The following is a 23,144-nucleotide window of genomic DNA, read 5'->3' on the forward strand; positions in this document are numbered from 1 at the left end:
AGAAGTACTATCAGCCCACAGAGAGAAGTACTCTCAGCCCACGGAGAGAAGTACTCTCAGCCCACAGAGAGAAGTACTCAATATTTCCTTTTACTGTGCTAATTGTGATCGCAACATACCGAAACAAAACAAACTATACAAAACTTAGTTTGCACAACTAACTATGCAAGAGATTTTTGTAGACAGAACGCATCTGAGTAGGATTCTATTGCATTGACATGCAGGACTTAGCACGTACTCTACTCAGACCGGTGCACCATATCCAATCAGAGCTGCAGGAAGCCTATATGCAAGCAGACCATTGCCATATATGGATCTGTGGCATTCACTTTGAACTGGACTGTGTTTACAGCATGAGCGGTCGTGAGTAGATGCACTGGACTGTGTTTACAGCATGAGCGGTCGTGAGTAGATGCACTTGTTTTGAGATTGAAGTGAGAGCTGCCGGTAGCCACGTGGGCACATTTTGTTCATATTATTTGCTAGTTAGTGAGTTATTAGTCCAGTTATGGATCATTTATTGTCAACGTATAAGGGAGTGATTGCTTCCTACAAGAACACAAACCGCTACAGTGCTCAGGACCGCTGTGGCACTCGGAGCCACAAAGACAGTTGATACACGCTAGTTACCTGCCAAGAATGAAGCTAATAAACATACTTGACTCATGAAGTTAGTTAAATTAGTTACCTGTCTAGTATGCAGCCAGTTAACTATCACTACGTTTAGTTAGTTACCTGACTAGTATGCAGCCGGTTAACATAGTGATAGTTAGTTACCTGACTAGTATGCAGCCAGTTAACATAGTGATAGTTAGATACCTGACTAGTATGCAGCCGGTTAACATAGTGATAGTTAGTTACCTGACTAGTATGCAGCCAGTTAACATAGTGATAGTTAGTTACCTGACTAGTATGCAGCCAGTTAACATAGTGATAGTTAGTTACCTGACTAGTATGCAGCCAGTTAACATAGTGATAGCTAGTTACCTGACTTAGTATGCAGCCAGTTAACATAGTGATAGTTAGTTACCTGACTAGTATGCAGCCGGTTAACATAGTGATAGTTAGTTACCTGACTAGTATGCAGCCAGTTAACATAGTGATAGTTAGTTACCTGACTAGTACGCAGCCAGTTAACATAGTGATAGTTAGTTACCTGGACTAGTACGCAGCCAGTTAACATAGTGATAGTTAAATTAGTTACCTGACTAGTATGCAGCCAGTTAACATAGTGATTTAGTTAGTTACCTGACTAGTATGCAGCCAGTTAACATAGTGATAGTTAAATTAGTTACCTGACTAGTATGCAGCCAGTTAACATCGTGATAGTTAGTTACCTGCAGCCAGTTAACTAGTATGCAGCCAGTTAACATAGTATAGTTAGTTACCTGACTAGTATGCAGCCGGTTAACATAGTGATAGTTAAATTAGTTACCTGACTAGTATGCAGCCGGTTAACATAGTGATAGTTAAATTAGTTACCTGACTAGTATGCAGCCGGTTAACATAGTGATAGTTAGGTTACCTGACTGATGCAGCCAGTTAGTGATATTAGTTACCTGACTAGTATGCAGCCGGTTAACATAGTGATAGTTAGTTACCTGACTAGTATGCAGCCAGTTAACAGCCAGTTGCAGCCAGTTAGTGATAGTTAGTTACCTGACTAGTATGCAGCCAGTTAACATAGTGATAGTTAGTTACCTGACTAGTATGCAGCCGGTTAACATAGACTAGTATAGTTTAAATTAGTTACCTGACTAGTATGCAGCCGGTTAACATAGTGATAGTTAGTTACCTGACTAGTATGCAGCCAGTTAACATAGTGATAGTATGCAGCCAGTTAGCATAGTGAATTAGTTACCTGACTAGTATGCAGCCGGTTAACATAGTGATAGTTAAATTAGTTACCTGTTACCTGACTAGTATGCAGTTAACATAGTGATAGTTAGTTACCTGACTAGTATGCAGCCGGTTAACATAGTGACTATAGTTAAATTAGTTACCTGACTAGTATGCAGCCAGTTAACATAGTGATAGTTAGTTACCTGACTAGTATGCAGCCAGTTAACATAGTGATAGTTAGTTACCTGGACTAGTATGCAGCCAGTTAACATAGTGATAGTTAGTTACCTGACTAGTATGCAGCCAGTTAACATAGTGATAGTTAGTTACCTGACTAGTATGCAGCCGGTTAACATAGTGATAGTTAAATTAGTTACCTGACTAGTATGCAGCCAGTTAACATAGTGATAGTTAGTTACCTGACTAGTATGCAGCCAGTTAACATAGTGATAGTTAGTTACCTGACTAGTATGCAGCCAGTTAACATAGTATAGTTAGTTACCTGACTAGTATGCAGCAGCCGGTTAACATAGTGATAGTTATAGTTAGTTACCTGACTAGTATGCAGCCGGTTAACATAGTGATAGTTAGCTAGTTACCTGACTAGTATGCAGCCGGTTAACATAGTGATAGTTAGTTACCTGACTAGTATGCAGCCAGTTAACATAGTGATATAGTTACCTGACTAGTATGCAGCCAGTTAACATAGTGATAGTTAGTTACCTGTTACCTAGTATGCAGCCAGTTAACATAGTGATAGTTAGTTACCTGACTAGTATGCAGCCAGTACTTGAACTTGGGCTCCTTGACTCCTGGGTATGGCAAAGCGGTAGATTATGTGTGTTCAGCCAGGGTGGTGAGGAGAGACAGAGACCGAGGCCCGACACACAGCATCAAAAACAGGCCTGAGAAATGCTTAATGCCCATCTGTAGGGTCTGGAGAGAGCAGAGACAAACACACAGGATATAAAACAGGCCTGAGAAATGCTTAATGCCCATCTGTAGGGTCTGGAGAGAGCAGAGACAAACACACAGGATGTAAAACAGGCCTGAGAAATGCTTAATGCCCATCTGTAGGGTCTGAGAGCAGAGACAAACACACAGGATGTAAAACAGGCCTGACAAATGCTTAATGCCCATCTGTAGGGTCTGGAGAGAGCAGAGACAAACACACAGGATATAAAACAGGCCTGAGAAATGCTTAATGCCCATCTGTAGGGTCTGGAGAGAGCAGAGACAAACACACAGCATCAAAAACAGGCCTGAGAAATGCTTAATGCCCATCTGTAGGGTCTGGAGAGAGCAGAGACAAACACACAGCATCAAAAACAGGCCTGAGAAATGCTTAATGCCCATCTGTAGGGTCTGGAGAGAGCAGAGACAAACACACAGGATATAAAACAGGCCTGAGAAATGCTTAATGCCCATCTGTAGGGTCTGGAGAGAGCAGAGACAAACACACAGGATGTAAAACAGGCCTGAGAAATGCTTAATGCCCATCTGTAGGGTCTGGAGAGAGCAGAGACAAACACACAGGATATAAACAGGCCTGAGAAATGCTTAATGCCCATCTGTAGGGTCTGAGAGAGCAGAGACAAACACACAGGATGTAAAACAGGCCTGAGAAATGCTTAATGCCCATCTGTAGGGTCTGGAGAGAGCAGAGACAAACACACAGGATATAAAACAGGCCTTAGAAATGCTTAATGCCCATCTGTAGGGTCTGAGAGAGCAGAGACAAACACACAGGATGTAAAACAGGCCTGAGAAATGCTTAATTCCCATCTGTAGGGTCTGGAGAGAGCAGAGACAAACACAGGATATAAAACAGGCCTGAGAAATGCTTATTAATGCCCATCTGTAGGGTCTGAGAGAGCAGAGACAAACACACAGGATATAAAACACACTTTGTACTGTATGCTGTGAGTTCAGCATATCGATACATTCATAATTTGTACATTTCCCTTGCATATGAATCAAACTGAAATATTTCACACATTTTTCAAATAGCCTTATTTATGGAAGATTATTGAAGAAAACAAATGGGGCAGTTTTATATTCTGTTGCAGCGACAAGCTTCTGAAATTATAATGAAAATCATTAAGACTTTTTGAAATCACAGAATAGAGATAATTTAGCATTGTGATGTAGTACATCAGTATTTGTATTGAAGTAGTATGACGTACTTTTACCTCTGTGACTGGTTGAAGTAGTATGATGTACATTACCTCTGTGATTGGCTGAAGAGGTATGATGTACATTACCTCTGTGACTGATTGAAGTAGTATGATATACTTTTACCTCTGTGACTGGTTGAAGTAGTATGATGTACATTACCTCTGTGACTGGTTGAAGAGGTATGATGTACATTACCTCTGTGACTGGTTGAAGTAGTATGATATACTTTTACCTCTGTGACTGATTGAATGGTCCTTCTGTAGCTCAGTTGGTAGAGCATGGCGCTTGTAACGCCAGGGTAGTGGGTTCGATCCCCGGGACCACCCATACGTAGAATGTATGCACACATGACTGTAAGTCGCTGATAAAAGTTGTCTGCTAAAATGGCATATAAATGTACATTACCTCTGTGACTGGTTGAAGAGGTATGATGTACATTACCTCAGACTGGTTGAAGAGGTATGATGTACATTACCTCTGTGATTCTGGTTGAAGAGGTATGCTGTACATTACCTCTGTGACTGATTGAAGTAGTATGATGTACAGTACATTACCTCTGTGATTGGTTGAAGAGGTATGCTGCACATTACCTCTGTGACTGATTGAAGTAGTATGATGTACAGTACATTACCTCTGTGACTGGTTGAAGTAGTATGATGTACATTACCTCTGTGACTGCGAAGCTCCGTTTCCCACAGGGCACCACCTTGTACCACTTATCATGTAGCATGTCTATGAAGCCGTCAGACTTGTACTGGCTCACCAGCTCTGAGATATTAGGAGGTCAGGTGGGAGTTCTAAGCAGGCCGATGCCGTAACCTGGGAACAGACAGAATGACTTAGAAAACACAGCAGGCCGATGCCGTAGCCTGGGAACAGACAGAATGACTTAGAAAACACAGCAGGCCGATGCCGAGCCTGGGAACAGTCAGAAAAACACAGCAGGCCGAAGCCGTAGCCTGGGAACAGACAGAAACACAGCAGGCCGATGTCAGAAAATTGGGAACAGACAGAAAACACAGCAGGCCGATGCAGTAGCCTGGAAACAGTCAGAATGAGTTAGAAAACACAGCAGGCCGATGCCGTAGCCTGGGAACAGTCAGAATGACTTAGAAAACACAGCAGGCCGATGCCGTAGCCTGGGGACAGACAGAATGACTTAGAAAACACAGCAGGCCGATGCCGTAGCCTGGGGACAGACAGAATGACTTAGAAAACACAGCAGGCCGATGCCGTAGCCTGGGAACAGACAGAATGACTTAGAAAACACAGCAGGCCGATGCCGTAGCATGGGAACAGACAGAATGACTTAGAAAACACAGCAGGCCGATGTCCGAGCCTGGGAACAGATAGAAAACACAGGAGGCCGATGCCGTAGCCTGGGAAACAGTCAGAAAACACAGCAGGCCGATGCCGTAGCCTGTAACAGACAGAATGACTTAGAAAAACAGCAGGCCGATGCCGAAGTCTGGGGGAACAGTCAGAAAACACAGCAGGCCGATGCCGTAGCCTGGGAACAGATAGAAAACACAGCAGGCCGATGCCGTAGCCTGGGAACAGACAGAATGACTTAGAAAACACAGCAGGCCGATGCCGTAGCCTGGGAACAGATAGAAACACAGGAGGCCGATGACGTAGCCTGGGAACAGACAGAAAACACAGCAGGCCGATGCCGTAGCCTGGGGACAGACAGAATGACTTCTATATTATAATTTCTTGTCTTGTCCTTTCTACCAGTGGTTCTATATTATAATGTCTTGTCTTGTCCTTTCTACCAGTGGTCTCTATATTATAATGTCTTATCCTTTCTACCAGTGGTTCTATATTATAATGTCTTATCCTTTCTACGTGTCTTATATTATAACAAGTCTTATCCTTTCTACCAGTGGTTCTATATTATAATGTCTTATCCTTTCTACCAGTGGTTCTATATTATAATGTCTTATCCTTTCTACCAGTGGTTCTATATTATAATGTCTTATCCTTTCTACCAGTGGTTCTATATTATAATGTCTTATCCTTTCTACCAGTGGTTCTATATTATAATGTCTTGTCCTTTCTACCAGTGGTTCTATATTATAATGTCTTATCCTTTCTACCAGTGGTTCTATATTATAATGTCTTATCCTTTCTACCAGTGGTTCTATATTATAATGTCTTATCCTTTCTACCAGTGGTTCTATATTATAATGTCTTATCCTTTCTACCAGTGGTTCTATATTATAATGTCTTGTCCTTTCTACCAGTGGTTCTATATTATAATGTCTTATCCTTTCTACCAGTGGTTCTATATTATAATGTCTTGTCCTTTCTACCAGTGGTTCTATATTATAATGTTCTGTCCTTTCTACCAGTGGTTCTATATTATAATGTCTTATCCTTTCTACCAGTGGTTCTATATTATAATGTCTTATCCTTTCTACCAGTGGTTCTATATTATAATGTCTTATCCTTTCTACCAGTGGTTCTATATTATAATGTCTTGTCCTTTCTACCAGTGGTTCTATATTATAATGTCTTATCCTTTCTACCAGTGGTTCTTATCCTTTCTACCAGTGGTTCTATATTATAATGTTCTGTCTTATCCTTTCTACCAGTGGTTCTGTAGCTAGCACAAAAGGGAGAGGGGACAAAGGGCATACCTGTCTTGTTCCTCTTCATTATGGATACAGAATTAACACCTTATTTCATGTCAATCTACTTGCCTTCAATTGCAAATGGTTTTCCCACAGTGAGTGTCTTGCATTCTGCATCTATAGACACCTCGTGGTCTAGTAAGGCCTGTCCATGATGAAAGCATCCAGTTGCTGTGGATCATGCCTGAAAAGACACACAATTTGCTACTGAATACACATCAGGACAAGAGTCAACACAGCATGGCCGCAACACATGACAACACAGCATGGCAGCAACACACAACAACACAGCATGGCAGCAACACATGAAAACACAGCATGGCAACAACACATGACAACACAGCATGGCAACAACACATGACAACACAGCATGGCGGCAACACAGCATAGCAGCAACACAACATGACAACACAGCATGGCAGCAACACAGCATAGCAGCAACACAACATGACAACACAGCATGGCGGCAACACAACAACACAACATGGCAGCAACACATGAAAACACAGCATGGCAGCAACAAACGTGACAACACAGCATGGCCACAACACAACAACACAGCATGGCAGCAACACATGACAACACAGCATGGCAACAACACATGACAACACAGCATGGCAGCAACACAGCATAGCAGCAACACAACACAACAACACAGCATGGCAGCAACACATGAAACACAGCATGGCAGCAACAAACATGACAACACAGCATGGCAGCAACACAGCATAGCAGCAACACAACATGACAACACAGCATGGCGGCAACACAACACAGCATGGCAGCAACACATGACAACACATCATGGCAACAACACATGACAACACAGCATGGCAGCAACACAGCATAGCAGCAACACAACACAACAACACAGCATGGCAGCAACACATGAAAACACAGCATGGCAGCAACAACACATGACAACACAGCATGGCAGCAACACAGCATAGCAGCAACACAACACAACAACACAGCATAGCAGCAACACAACATGACAACACAGCATGGCGGCAACACAACAACACAACATGGCAGCAACACATGACAACACAGCATGGCAAAACACATGACAACACAGCATGGCAGCAACACAGCATAGCAGCAACACAACACAACAAACACAGCATGGCAGCAAACATGAAAACACAGCATGGCAGCAACAAAAACATGACAACACAGCATGGCAGCAACACATGACAACACAGCATGGCAACAACACATGACAACACAGCATGGCAGCAACACAGCATAGCAGCAACACAACATGACAACACAGCATGGCGGAAACACAACAACACAGCATGGCAGCAACACAACATGACAACACAGCATGGCAACAACACATGACAACACAGCATGGCAGCAACACAGCATAGCAGCAACACAACATGACAACACAGCATGGCAACAACACATGACAACACAGCATGGCAGCAACACAGCATAGCAGCAACACAACATGACAACACAGCATGGCGGCAACACAACAACACAGCATGGCAGCAACACATGACAACACAGCATGGCCGCAACACAACAACACAGCATGGCCGCAACACATGACACCACAGCATGGCAGCAACACAGCATAGCAGCAACACAACATGACAACACAGTATGGCGGCAACACAACAACACAGCATGGCAGCAACACATGACAACACAGCATGGCAGCAACACAACATGACAACACAGCATGGCAGCAACACAACATGACAACACAGCATGGTAGAAGAACAACACAGCATAGCAGCAACACAACATGACAACACAGCATGGCAGCAACACATGACAACACAGCATGGCAGCAACAAAACATGACAACACAGCATGGCAGCAACACAACATGACAACATGGCAGTAACAAAACATGACAACACAGCATGGCAGCAACACAACACAGCAACACAACAACACAGCATGGCAACAAACACAACATGACAACACAGCATGGCAGCAACACAACACAACAACACAGCATGGCAGTAACACAACATGACAACACAGCATGGCAGCAACACAACATGACAACACAGCATGGCAACGCAGCATGGCAGCAACACAACACAGCAACACAACAACACAGCATGGCAGCAACACAACATGACAACACAACATGACAACACAGCATGGCAGCAACACAACATGACAACACAGCAAGGCAGCAACACAGCAACACAACAACACAACATGACAACACAGCATGGCAGCAACACAACACAGCAACACAACAACACAGCATGGCAGCAACACAACATGACAACACAACATGACAACACAGCATGGCAGCAACACAACATGACAACACAGCATGGCAGCAACACAGCATAGCAGCAACACAACATGACAAACACAACATGACAACACAGCATGGCAGCAACACAACATGACAACACAGCATGGCAGCAACACAACACAGCATGGCAACAACACAACAACACAGCAACACAACAACACAAAAACACAGCAACACAACACACATGACAACACAGCAACAAAAACACAGCATGGCAGCAACACAACATGACAACACAGCATGGCAGCAACAGAACAACACAGCAACACAACAACACAGCATGGCAACAACACAACAACACAGCAACACAACAACACAGCATGGCAGCAACACAGCATGGCAGAAACACAGCATGGCAGCAACACAGCATGGCAGCAACACAGCATGGCAAGAACACATGACAACACAGCATGGCAACAACACACAACAACACAGCATGGCAAGAACACATGACAACACAGCATGGCAGCAACACAACAACACAGCATGGCAAGAACACATGACAACACAGCATTGCAACAACACACAACAACACAGCATGGCAAGAACACATGACAACACAGCATGCAGCAACACAACAACACAGCATGGCAAGAACACATGACAACACAGCATGGCAACAACACAACACAGCATAGCAGCAACACAACATGACAACACAGCATGGCAGCAACACAACAACACATCAACACAACAGCACAGCATGGCAGCAACACAACAACACATCAACACAACAACACAGAATGGCAGCAACACATGACAACACAGCATGGTAGAAAACAACACAGCATGGTAACAGCACAACATGACAACACAGCATGGTAGCAATACAATGTGACAAGACAGCATGGTAGCAACACAACATGACAACACAGCATGGTGGCAACACAACATGACAACACAACATGATAGCAGCACAAAACAGGGTACAAAGATTATAGGCACAAACAGCACAACAGGCAAGAAGGTAGAGACAACAATACATCACACAAAGCAGCCACAACTGTCAGTAAGAGTGTCCATGATTGAGTCTTACTGATGTTAGACATGAAACATTTTACATTGTTGCCATTTAGCAGAAATGTATCCAGAGTGACTTATTGGAGCAATTAGGTGAAGTGCCTTGCTCAAGGGCACAGACAGACTTTTCACCTAGGCAGCTCGGGGATTCGAACCAGCTACCTTTTGGTAACTGGGCCCAACACTCTTAATCGTTAGGCTGCCTGCCGTTAGCTATTTTGCAATTCTATTTTTTAATAACTTCCAGGCATCCACATGTTAAGCCCTTTTTCATGCAGTGCATACTAATATATATATTGCTGGCTATAGTAAAGATGTGGAGGGCTATCTCTGGCTCTGAAAGAAACTGAGGCAAGCCGATACGGGATGCACCTCCTTATCAGAATACGTTCCAGAATGATCTGATCAGTGGCGAGCAGGTGCAAGTCTTCAGTCATCTCCTCACCTCCTCACACAGAGAAAGGTATGTACAGTACCAGTCAAAAGTTTGGACACCTACTCATTCAAGGGTTTTTCTTTTTTTTACTATTTTCTACATTGCAGAATAATAGTGACGACATCAAACTATGAAATAACACATGGAATCGTGTAGTAACCTTAAAAATAGTGTTCAACAAATCAAAATAGATTTTAGATTCTTCAAAGTAGCCAAGTGTTTGCCTTGATGACAGCTTTTGCACAATCTCTGTATTCTCTCAACCAGCTTCATGTGTATTTTGATTTGTTTAACACTTTTTTGGGCACTACATGATTCCATATGTATTACGTTATCGTTTTTTTTTGTCTTCACCATTATTCTACAACGTAGAAAATAGTAAAAAATAAAGAAAAACCCTTGAATGAGTAGGTGTCCAAACTTTCGACTGGTACTGTATGTCACCACATCCAACCTGCCCTCAGCCCCGAGCCGTCTGCCCTCAGCCCCGAGCCGTCTGCCCTCAGCCCCGAGCCGCCGTCTGCCCCTCAGCCTCGAGCCGTCTGCCCTCAGCCCCGAGCCATCTGCCTCAGCCCCTGCCCTCAGCCATCTGCCCTCAGTTCCAGTAACTCTGCTCTCCTCCAGAGAAGATGTGAGATGACTTGAGAAACAGTTTCAGATTGAGTAGCAGATATAGGAGAGGATCAAAGGCCACATAGCAAGATTCATAGACAGCACCTCCAGTAGACCTGGATTTCAAATACGTGTATCACTGGAGAGGATGGAGCAGAGCACAGAGCCACTAACGATGTCACTCACATACTGTCAATAGATAGAGACATTCCTACTGAACCTCTTATTGTCCATGTTAAAACGAGCCCTGTGTGGCAGAGTATTATGGTGTTTTAGCAGAACTAAACGTGTTAAATCTGGAGCCCTATGTGGCAAAGCATTATGAGTGGGCATATTCAGAACTGTTATGAAGTCTCACTGTATAAAGCCTGTATTGGTAGCATGTTACAGCTGTGATGAGTCAATACTGTATCCTCTTTTGTACACATGTTAAAGCTGTGATGAGTCAGTACTGCATAATCTTGGTACCCATGTTACAGCTGTGATGAGTCAGAGCACAGAGCCACTAACGATGTTACAGTGTGATGAGTCAGTAGGATGGTACCCATGTTACAGCTGTGATGAGTCAATACTGTATCATCTTGGTACCCATGTTAAAGCTGTGATGGAGTCAGTACTGTATCCTCTGGTAGCCACTTACAGCTGTGATGAGTCAGTACTGTATAATCTTGGTACCCATGTTACAGCATGAGTCAGTACTGTATCATCTTATTGTCCGTGTTCAGTAAATGAGCCCTGTGTGGCAGAGTCAGTACTGTATAATTTTACTGCATGTTACAGCTGAAGTCGTGTTAAATCTTGGTACCCTATGTTATTCAGCTGAAGTCTCCTGATGAGTCAAATCTTGGTACCCTGTGATGAGTTAATAATGAGCTGTGATGAGTCATACTGCATCCTCTTGGTACCCATGTTAAAGCTGTGATGAGTCAGTACTGTATAATCTTGGTACCCATGTTAAAGCTGTGATGAGTCAGTACTGTATCATGTTGGTACCCATGTTAAAGCTGTGATGAGTCAGTACTGTATAATCTTGGTACCCATGTTAAAGCTGTGATGAGTCAGTACTGTATCATGTTGGTACCCATGTTAAAGCTGTGATGAGTCAGTACTGTATAATCTTGGTACCCATGTTAAAGCTGTGATGAGTCAGTACTGTATCATGTTGGTACCCATGTTACAGCTGTGATGAGTCAGTACTGTATAATCTTGGTACCCATGTTAAAGCTGTGATGAGTCAGTACTGTATAATCTTGGTACCCATGTTAAAGCTGTGATGAGTCAGTACTGTATAATCTTGGTACCCATGTTAAAGCTGTGATGAGTCAGTACTGTATCATGTTGGTACCCATGTTAAAGCTGTGATGAGTCAGTACTGTATAATCTTGGTACCCATGTTAAAGCTGTGATGAGTCAGTACTGTATCATGTTGGTACCCATGTTAAAGCTGTGATGAGTCAGTACTGTATAATCTTGGTACCCATGTTACAGCTGTGATGAGTCAGTACTGTATCATCTTGGTACCCATGTTAAAGCTGTGATGAGTCAGATGAGTCAGTACTGTATAATCTTGGTACCCATGTTACAGCTGTGATGAGTCAGTACTGTATCATCTTGGTACCCATGTTACAGCTGTGATGAGTCAGTAATCTTGGTACCCATGTTAAAGCTGTGATGAGTCAGTACTGTATCCATGTTACAGCTGTGATGAGTCAGTACTGTATAATCTTGGTACCCATGTTAAAGCTGTGATGAGTCAGTACTGTATAATCTTGGTACCCATGTTACAGCTGTGATGAGTCAGTACTGTATAATCTTGGTACCCATGTTAAAGCTGTGATGAGTCAGTACTGTACAGTCATGACTCACTTCAGATGTTCTATTCCATCTGGGGTTGCTGGTACGTTGTACCGTCTCATGTATTCGTGCATCTCTGGAAAGCTTTTCTTCAGGTAATCCTCGGCACTGCTCTCCCGGACCGTGGCGAAGCGGAACCCCTGTGATGGGTGATGAAGCTGGAAGAACAGAACATATGGAACTGTTAGAGTGGTCTATCACCTCCTGTAACTGTTAGTGGTCTAGTACCTCCTGTAACTGTTAGTGGTCTATCACCTCCTGTAACTGTTAGTGTGGTCTATCACCTCCTGTAACTGTTAGTGGTCTAGTACCTCCTGTAACTGTTAGTGGTCTAGTACCTCCTGTAACTGTTAGTGGTCTATCACCTCCTGTAACTGTTAGTGTGGTCTATCACCTCCTGTAACTGTTAGTGGTCTAGTACCTCCTGTAACTGTTAGTGGTCTATCACCTCCTGTAACTGTTAGTGGTCTAGTACCTCCTGTAACTGTTAGTGGTCTAGTACCTCCTGTAACTGTTAGTGGTCTAGTACCTCCTGTAACTGTTAGCGGTCTAGTACCTCCTGTAACTGTTAGTGGTCTAGTACCTCCTGTAACTGTTAGTGTGGTCTATCACCCCCTGTAACTGTTAGTCTATCACCTCCCTATCACCTCCTGTAACCTGTAACTGTTAGTGGTCTATCACCTCCTGTAACTGTTAGTAGTGGTCTATCACCTCCTGTAAACTGTACCTCCTACTGTTAGTGGTCTAGTCACCTCCTGTAACTGTTAGTGGTCTAGTACCTCCTGTAACTGTTAGTGGTCTAGTACCTCCTGTAACTGTTAGTGGTCTATCACCTCCTGTAACTGTTAGTGTGGTCTATCACCTCCTGTAACTGTTAGTGGTCTAGTACCTCCTGTAACTGTTAGTGGTCTATCACCTCCTGTAACTGTTAGTGGTCTAGTACCTCCTGTAACTGTTAGTGGTCTAGTACCTCCTGTAACTGTTAGTGGTGGTAACTGTTAGTGGTACCCCTGTAACTGTTAGTGGTCTGGTAACTGTTAGTGGTCTACCCCCTGTAACTGTTAGTGTGGTCTATCACCTCCTGTAACTGTTAGTGGTCTAGTGGTCTATCACCTCCTGTAACTGTTAGTGGTCTAGTACCTCCTGTAACTGTTAGTGGTCTAGTACCTCCTGTAACTGTTAGTGGTCTAGTACCTCCTGTAACTGTTAGTGGTCTAGTACCTCCTGTAACTGTTAGTGGTCTAGTACCTCCTGTAACTGTTAGTGGTCTATACCTCCTGTAACTGTTAGTGGTCTAGTACCTGTAACTGTTAGTGGTCTAGTACCTGTAACTGTTAGTGGTCTAGTACCTCCTGTAACTGTTAGTGGTCTAGTACCTCCTGTAACTGTTAGTGGTCTAGTACCTCCTGTAACTGTTAGTGGTCTAGTACCTCCTATAACTGTTAGTGTCTGGTCTAGTATCAGTACCCCTGTAACTGTTAGTGGTCAAGTACCTCCTGTAACTGTTAGTGGTCTAGTACCTCCTGTAACTGTTAGTGGTCTATCACCCCCTGTAACTGTTAGTGGTCTATCACCCTGTAACTGTTAGTGGTCTAGTACCTCCTGTAACTGTTAGTGGTCTAGTACCTCCTGTAACTGTTAGTGGTCTAGTACCTCCTGTAACTGTTAGTGGTCTATCACCCCTGTAACTGTTAGTGTGGTCTATCACCTCCTGTAACTGTTAGTGGTCTAGTACCTCCTGTAACTGTTAGTGGTCTATCACCTCCTGTAACTGTTAGTGGTCTAGTACCTCCTGTAACTGTTAGTGGTCTAGTACCTCCTGTAACTGTTAGTGGTCTAGTACCTCCTGTAACTGTTAGTGTGGTCTATCACCCCTGTAACTGTTAGTGTGGTCTATCACCTCCTGTAACTGTTAGTGGTCTATCACCTCCTGTAACTGTTAGTGGTCTAGTACCTCCTGTAACTGTTAGTGGTCTAGTACTCCTGTAACTGTTAGTGGTCTAGTACCTCCTGTAACTGTTAGTGGTCTAGTACCCCCTGTAACTGTTAGTGGTCTAGTACCCCCTGTAACTGTTAGTGGTCTAGTACCCCCTGTAACTGTTAGTGGTCTAGTACCTCCTGTAACTGTTAGTGGTCTAGTACCTCCTGTAACTGTTAGTGGTCTAGTACCTCCTATAACTGTTAGTGTGGTCTATCACCCCCTGTAACTGTTAGTGGTCAAGTACCTCCTGTAACTGTTAGTGGTCTAGTACCTCCTGTAACTGTTAGTGTGGTCTATCACCCCCTGTAACTGTTAGTGTGGTCTATCACCTCCTGTAACTGTTAGTGGTCTAGTCACCTCCTGTAACTGTTAGTGGTCTAGTACCTCCTGTAACTGTTAGTGGTCTAGTACCTCCTGTAACTGTTAGTGGTCTAGTACCTCCTGTAACTGTTAGTGGTCTAGTACCTCCTGTAACTGTTAGTGGTCTAGTACCTCCTGTAACTGTTAGTGGTCTAGTACCTCCTGTAACTGTTAGTGGTCTAGTACCTCCTGTAACTGTTAGTGGTCTAGTACCTCCTGTAACTGTTAGTGGTCTAGTACCCCTGTAACTGTTAGTGGTTTAGTACCCCTGTAACTGTTAGTGGTCTAGTACCTCCTGTAACTGTTAGTGGTCTAGTACCTCCTGTAACTGTTAGTGGTCTAGTACCTCCTGTAACTGTTAGTGGTCAGTACCTCCTGTAACTGTTAGTGGTCAAGTACCTCCTGTAACTGTTAGTGGTCTAGTACCTCCTGTAACTGTTAGTGGTCTATCACCCCCTGTAACTGTTAGTGGTCTAGTACCTCCTGTAACTGTTAGTGGTCTATCACCTCCCGTAACTCTTAGTGTGGTCTATCACCCCCTGTAACTGTTAGTGGTCTAGTACCTCCTGTAACTGTTAGTGGTCTAGTACCCCCTGTAACTGTTAGTGGTCTAGTACCCCCTGTAACTGTTAGTGGTCTAGTACCCCTGTAACTGTTAGTGGTCTAGTACCTCTGTTAGTGGTCTAGTACTCCTGTAACTGTAACTGTTAGTGGTCTAGTACCTCCTGTAACTGTTAGTGGTCTAGTACCTCCTATAACTGTTAGTGTGGTCTATCACCCCCTGTAACTGTTAGTGGTCAAGTACCTCCTGTAACTGTTAGTGGTCTAGTACCTCCTGTAACTGTTAGTGTGGTCTATCACCCCCTGTAACTGTTAGTGTGGTCTATCACCTCCTGTAACTGTTAGTGTGGTCTATCACCTCCTGTAACTGTTAGTGGTCTAGTACCTCCTGTAACTGTTAGTGGTCTAGTACCTCCTGTAACTGTTAGTGGTCTAGTACCTCCTGTAACTGTTAGTGGTCTAGTACCTCCTGTAACTGTTAGTGGTCTAGTACCTCCTGTAACTGTTAGTGGTCTAGTACCTCCTGTAACTGTTAGTGGTCTAGTACCTCCTGTAACTGTTAGTGGTCTAGTACCTCCTGTAACTGTTAGTGGTCTAGTACCTCCTGTAACTGTTAGTGGTCTAGTACCCCCTGTAACTGTTAGTGGTTTAGTACCCCTGTAACTGTTAGTGGTCTAGTACCTCCTGTAACTGTTAGTGGTCTAGTACCTCCTGTAACTGTTAGTGGTCTAGTACCTCCTATAACTGTTAGTGTGGTCTATCACCCCCTGTAACTGTTAGTGGTCAAGTACCTCCTGTAACTGTTAGTGGTCTAGTACCTCCTGTAACTGTTAGTGGTCTAGTACCTCCTGTAACTGTTAGTGGTCTATCACCCCCTGTAACTGTTAGTGGTCTAGTACCTCCTGTAACTGTTAGTGGTCTATCACCTCCCGTAACTCTTAGTGTGGTCTATCACCCCCTGTAACTGTTAGTGGTCTAGTACCTCCTATAACTGTTAGTGTGGTCTATTACCTCCTGTAACTGTTAGTGTGGTCTATTACTTCCTGTAACTGTTAGTGTGGTCTAGTGGTCTAGTGCCTCCTGTAACTGTTAGAGTAGAGTGCCTCCTTTAAACTGTGGTCTGTAACCTCCTTTAACTGTGGTCTGTAACCTCCTTTAACTATGGTCTGTAACCTCCTTTAACTGTGGTCTGTAACCTCCTTTAACTATGGTCTGTAACCTCCTGTAACTGTGGTCTGTAACCTCCTTTAACTATGGTCTGTAACCTCCTTTAACTGTGGTCTGTAACCTCCTGTAACTCTGGTCTGTAACATCCTGTAACTGTGGTCTATTACTTCCTCATCACAGCTTACCTGTTACAGAGCTCTCTTCGCTCCTGTTACCTTTAAACTGTGATTGTTATTTGTTTTATTTTTAAAGGAGTTAGGCTGTCCAACCATTTTGCATGTATTGTTTAGACAGGACAGTGAAAGACTGACAGGAAATGTAGGATGAGAGGGTAATCTAGAATAGCAGTGGGGTGGTTTGATCCCACATTCACACTGATACATTATATGACCTATTCTGGAGGCAGTTGCTTAGACCAGTCAGACTGTCCCAGACAGACCACTGATTAATTGTGATGATACTGCACTTTAAACTGGAACTCTCCACAACACTTCAACCCTCATAGATCTACTGGACTCTTTCAAAAATACCTTTTCACTTCAACTCCTCTCCATTGTAAAATCCATAAACTCCTGAACCGTATGCCTCATCCAGCCCCATACCCCAGCCACTCTCCCAGGGCCCTCTCCCAGGCCCCTCCCTAACCCCTCTCCCAGGGCCCTCTCCCGTCTCCCTAACCCCCTCTCCGTAACCCTCTCCCCAGGACTCTCTCCCAGTCCCTTTCCCTCTCCTCATACCCCAGCCACTCTCCCAGGGCCTCTCCTCCCCCTAACCCTCTCCCAGGGCCCTCTCCTAACCCCCTCCCCAACCCCTCTCCCCAGGACTCTCCCCAGGCTCTCTCCCAGGGCCTCCCCAGGCCCCTCTCCCTAACCCCTCTCCCCAGGACTCTCCCCAGGACTCTCTCCCAGGCGCCTGTCCCTCTCCCCATACCCCAGCCCCTATCCCCAGCCTCTCTCCCATCTCCCTCTTCCCAGCCCCTCTCCTCAGTCCCTCTCCCTCTCCTTAACCCTTCTAAAACAGGCCCCTCTCCCCATATCCCAGCCACACTCCCTAGCCACTCTCCCTCTCCATAGCCCTCTTTACCCCAGCCCCTCTCCCCAACCCCACTCCCTAGCCCCTCTGCCTCTCTCCCTCTCCCCAGGCTCCTCCCCTAGCCCCCTTACACAGACCCTCTCCATAGCCCCTCTCTCCAGGCCACTCTTCCCAGCCCCCCCCCCTTGGCCCTTCTACCAAGCTTCAGGCCCCACAACACCCTACGGTGTACTATTGATGCACGTGTTGTAGTACTGGACAGGAGTTAATACAGCTGAGTAGTCCTACCTTTGGATCGTGTATTCCTGAGAGTTGCTCGAAGGTTTTCTCCCCACCATGACGGCGGCCAGATTGGCTGTGTAGGTGGACAGACAGAACAGGCAGAAGATAGCCCAGAGATTCATGAGGAACCGCCCGTCCAGCACTTAGGAGGTTTAATGGCAGCTGTACGGCCAAACAGGATGGCATAGCAGACGTTCAGAGCCGAGGAGAAGGAGAACACCTTATCTCTGTTCCTGCCCTCGCAAGAGGCGTCATCCCAAACGGGCTGTTCCACTCGTAGATGGTCAGGAACAAGGCAGTAACGTGTAGCGAGACGAATATCCCCAGCCACATGGACCAGTGCAGGGGCCACATGAATGCCCCGATGGGCGGCCGTATCATCCGGGTCCGTACCAGGATGCCCAGAGAGGTGGAGAAGAACGGGGAGGTGAAGTCTATAACCCTGCTCCGGGCCGAGTTGATACTGAAAGATGTGACGGCCAGGTGGGCCGCTCCGCTGAGAAGATCCCACCAGCCCTGTCCAGCGTCCGTTCTTAAACCCACCATACTTGCCATCGCCTACAATATACAGGTCGAAGTCAAACCCCACGTCCTCCGCCAGTTTCTCCAGTAGATCGACGCAGTAGCCGTAGCAACACTTCTTATACTCCATGGGAATGCTGTCGTTGGGCCCCCGCATCTGGAGGAAGAGAGACTGGAGCAGGGCTGTGTTGTTGGTGAGGGGGTTCAGGCAGAGCTGACCAGCGGGACAGAGACCGTCCTCATCCACCTCCCGGGTGAAGACGAAGGGGTGCTCCACCAGGGTGACCACCCGGAGGTGGAGCCGCGACAGGTACCTCCAGTCCCCGCCCTGATAGGATGCCTGTTTGTTAGTCCATCAGCGAGGGAGGAAGGGAGGGGTAGAAGGAGAGAGGGAGGAAGGGAGGGGTAGAAGGAGAGAGGGAGAAGGAGAGAGGGAGAAGGAAGGGAGGGGTAGAAGGAAGGGAGAAGGAGAGGGAGGGAAGAGGGAGGGGGTAGAAGGAGAAGGGAGGAAGGAGGGAGGGGTAGGGGAGGAGAGGGAGAAGGAGAGTAAGGGAGAAGGAGAGAGGGAGAAGGAAGGAAAGAGAGGGGAGAGAAACATGAGGAAGGTGGAAAAGAGAGGTTAACCGTAAGCAGCAGCAGCATTTACATGTTTGGCATCTGACAAGAGGTGGCAAGGAGAGGAATAATAGCACAAACAGGTCTGGTACCCAGGCTATAATGTTCTAGTCCAGGCAGCATAGTCCATGAGCTAGTGTTGAAGTACTGGAGTCAACATATTGAGTGTCTCGGTGTAGGATACATTGGTACTCGGTCTCGGAAAGCGAGGACTCGTCATTTCTTCCTGGGACCTGCTGAGACCAGCAGAGTAAAAACAAATAATTATCAGCTTCCATTCAGTCAGAGCATTAAACCGCTTCTCCAGACCACATGGAAACACCTCCTTCATGTCACATCCTGTTGCCTTTCAAAACCTGGTCTTCCTACTTTACGTGTAACATTACATCATCAAACTTTGTCACGCTTATCAGAATATCCTGATTCGCTGGTAGGGAAGAGGGAGAATGTCCTTGATTTGATGGTGGGGGGAAGAGGAGAATGTCCTTGATTTGATGGTAGGGAAGAGGGAGAATGTCCTTGATTTGATGGTAGGGAAGAGGGAGAATGTCCTTGACTTGATGGTAGGGAAGAGGGAGAATGTCCTTGATTTGATGGTAGGGAAGAGGGAGAATGTCCTTGATTCGCTGGTAGGGAAGTCTATATCTATTAGTAAGGGGAGACCAGGGAGAAGTTGTATCATATCTATTAGTAAGGGGAGACCAGGGGAACCTGTAACATATCTATTAGTAAGGGGAGACCAGGGGGAAGTTGTAACATATCTATTAGTAAGGGGAGACCAGGGGAACCTGTAACATATCTATTAGTAAGGGGAGACCAGGGGAACCTGTAACATATCTATTAGTAAGGGGAGACCAGGGGGAAGTTGTAACATATCTATTAGTAAGGGGAGACCAGGGGAACCTGTAACATATCTATTAGTAAGGGGAGACCAGGGGAACCTGTAACATATCTATTAGTAAGGGGAGACCAGGGGGAAGTTGTAACATATCTATTAGTAAGGGGAGACCAGGGGGAAGTTGTAACATATCTATTAGTAAGGGGAGACCAGGGAGAAGTTGTATCATATCTATTAGTAAGGGGAGACCAGGGGAACCTGTAACATATCTATTAGTAAGGGGAGACCAGGGGGAAGTTGTAACATATCTATTAGTAAGGGGAGACCAGGGGAACCTGTAACATATCTATTAGTAAGGGAGACCAGGGGAACCTGTAACATATCTATTAGTAATGGGGGAGACCAGGGGAAGTTGTAACATATCTATTAGTAAGGGGAGACCAGGGAACCTGTAACATATCTATTAGTAAGGGGAGACCAGGGAGAAGTTGTAACATATCTATTAGTAAGGGGAGACCAGGGGGAAGTTGTAACATATCTATTAGTAAGGGGAGACCAGGGGAAGTTGTAACATATCTATTAGTAAGGGGAGACCAGGGGAACCTGTAACATATCTATTAGTAAGGGGAGACCAGGGGGAAGTTGTAACATATCTATTAGTAAGGGAGACCAGGGAAGTTGTAACATATCTATTAGTAAGGGGGACCTGTAACATATCTATTAGGGGGAGACCAGGGGAACCTGTAACATATCTATTAGTAAGGGGGAGACCAGGGAAGTTGTAACATATCTATTAGTAAGGGAGACCAGGGGAAAGTTGTATCATATCTATTAGTAAGGGGAGACCAGGGGAAGTTGTAACATATCTATTAGTAAGGGGAGACCAGGGGAACCTGTAACATATCTATTAGTAAGGGGAGACCAGGGGGTTGTAACATATCTAAGTTGGAGACCAAATATAACATATTAGTAAGGGGAGACCAGGGGAACCTGTAACATATCTATTAGTAAGGGGAGACCAGGGGAAGTTGTAACATATCTATTAGTAAGGGGAGACCAGGGGGAAGTTGTAACATATCTATTAGTAAGGGGAGACCAGGGGAAGTTGTAACATATCTATTAGTAAGGGGAGACCAGGGGAAGTTGTAACATATCTATTAGTAAGGGGAGACCAGGGGAAGTTGTAACATATCTATTAGTAAGGGGAGACCAGGGGAAGTTGTAACATATCTATTAGTAAGGGAGACCAGGGGAAGTTGTAACATATCTATTAGTAAGGGAGACCAGGGAAGTTGTAACATATCTATTAGTAAGGGGAGACCAGGGGAAGTTGTAACATATCTATTAGTAAGGGGAGACCAGGGGAAGTTGTAACATATCTATTAGTAAGGGGAGACCAGGGGAAGTTGTAACATATCTATTAGTAAGGGGAGACCAGGGGGAAGTTGTAACATATCTATTAGTAAGGGGAGACCAGGGGGAAGTTGTAACATATCTATTAGTAAGGGGAGACCAGGGGAAGTTGTAACATATCTATTAGTAAGGGAGACCAGGGGAAGTTGTAACATATCTATTAGTAAGGGAGACCAGGGGAAGTTGTAACATATCTATTAGTAAGGGGAGACCAGGGAAGTTGTAATCATATCTATTAGTAAGGGAGACCAGGGAAGTTGTAACATATCTATTTGTAACATATCTATTAGTAAGGGGAGACCAGGGGAAGTTGTAACATATCTATTAGTAAGGGGAGACCAGGGGAAGTTGTAACATATCTATTAGTAAGGGGAGACCAGGGGAAGTTGTAACATATCTATTAGTAAGGGGAGACCAGGGGAAGTTGTAACATATCTATTAGTAAGGGGAGACCAGGGGAAGTTGTAACATATCTATTAGTAAGGGGAGACCAGGGGAAGTTGTAACATATCTATTAGTAAGGGGAGACCAGGGGGAAGTTGTAACATATCTATTAGTAAGGGGAGACCAGGGGAACCTGTAACATATCTATTAGTAAGGGGAGACCAGGGGAAAGTTGTAACATATCTGTTTCTCTGAGCCCCTCCCCCTCCCTCATCTCTCTCTCCTCCTCCCTCTCACCTGTTTGTTGGTCCAGGCAGTGTAGTCCAGTAGCACCCTGTCATGCTTCCATCGGCCCAGTCTGGTCCACATGGGCTTCCCTATGGGGTCGTGTTGCAGGGACCAGATGAAGTGATGGCTCTCTGAGGAGATCACTGTCTCCTCCTGGGATGAGATGAAACCACTCAGACCGTCAAACGACGTGTTGGACAGAAACCTGCAGGGTGGGGGCAGAAAAACAGATGAGGTTATAGGATAAGGCCACAATTTAGGCTTAGAATTCTGGGGTTAAAGGCCAGAACAGAAAACCACTCAGGTGATTCTGATGTGGGACTGTCTTCTGTTCATGAATCTCAATGAAATCATATAATTCTTTACACCTGCGCTTGCAGCTGGAGGACACTGTGACTAAACGACTGCAGCAGACAGCATCGTCTTATTAAACCTAGCTACTGAGATGAGCTCTAAGCTGCACAAGCCTGGTTCATTATGTGCCCTTTTGGCAGGGCCTGAGCCCTGATGCCAGGAAAGGCAAAGAGGGGGTTGTATCTGTGACCTGCTGGTCAAACAGAACCATCAGGGGGTCAGACTATATATATCACTATCATGGGGTCAGACTATAGATATCACTATCATGGGGTCAGACTATAGATATCACTATCAGGGGGTCAGACTATAGATATCTCTATCATGGGGTCAGACTATAGATATCACTATCATGGGGTCAGACTATAGATATCACTATCAGGGGGTCAGACTATATATATCACTATCAGGGGGCCAGACTATAGATATCACTATCAGGGGGTCAGACTATATATATCACTATCAGGGGTCAG

At 45.0% G+C, this 23,144-nt stretch overlaps 1 protein-coding gene and 1 pseudogene across 1 annotated transcript in view; both read right to left on the minus strand.

The window, feature by feature from the left end:
- Positions 1-465, minus strand: part of LOC124047741 (glutamate receptor ionotropic, NMDA 3A-like) — a 44,594-nt gene extending 44,129 nt beyond the window's left edge. The window contains exon 1 of the mRNA XM_046368046.1: positions 392-465. Within this exon, the coding sequence (XP_046224002.1) occupies positions 392-465 (74 nt within the window). The remainder of the gene's footprint in view (positions 1-391) is intronic.
- Positions 466-576: 111 nt separating this feature from the next.
- LOC124047742 overlaps positions 577-23,144 on the minus strand; it is a 114,574-nt pseudogene continuing 92,006 nt past the window's right edge.

The sequence above is a fragment of the Oncorhynchus gorbuscha genome, linkage group LG11 (assembly GCF_021184085.1).
Source record: "Oncorhynchus gorbuscha isolate QuinsamMale2020 ecotype Even-year linkage group LG11, OgorEven_v1.0, whole genome shotgun sequence".
Taxonomy (NCBI): domain Eukaryota; kingdom Metazoa; phylum Chordata; class Actinopteri; order Salmoniformes; family Salmonidae; genus Oncorhynchus; species Oncorhynchus gorbuscha.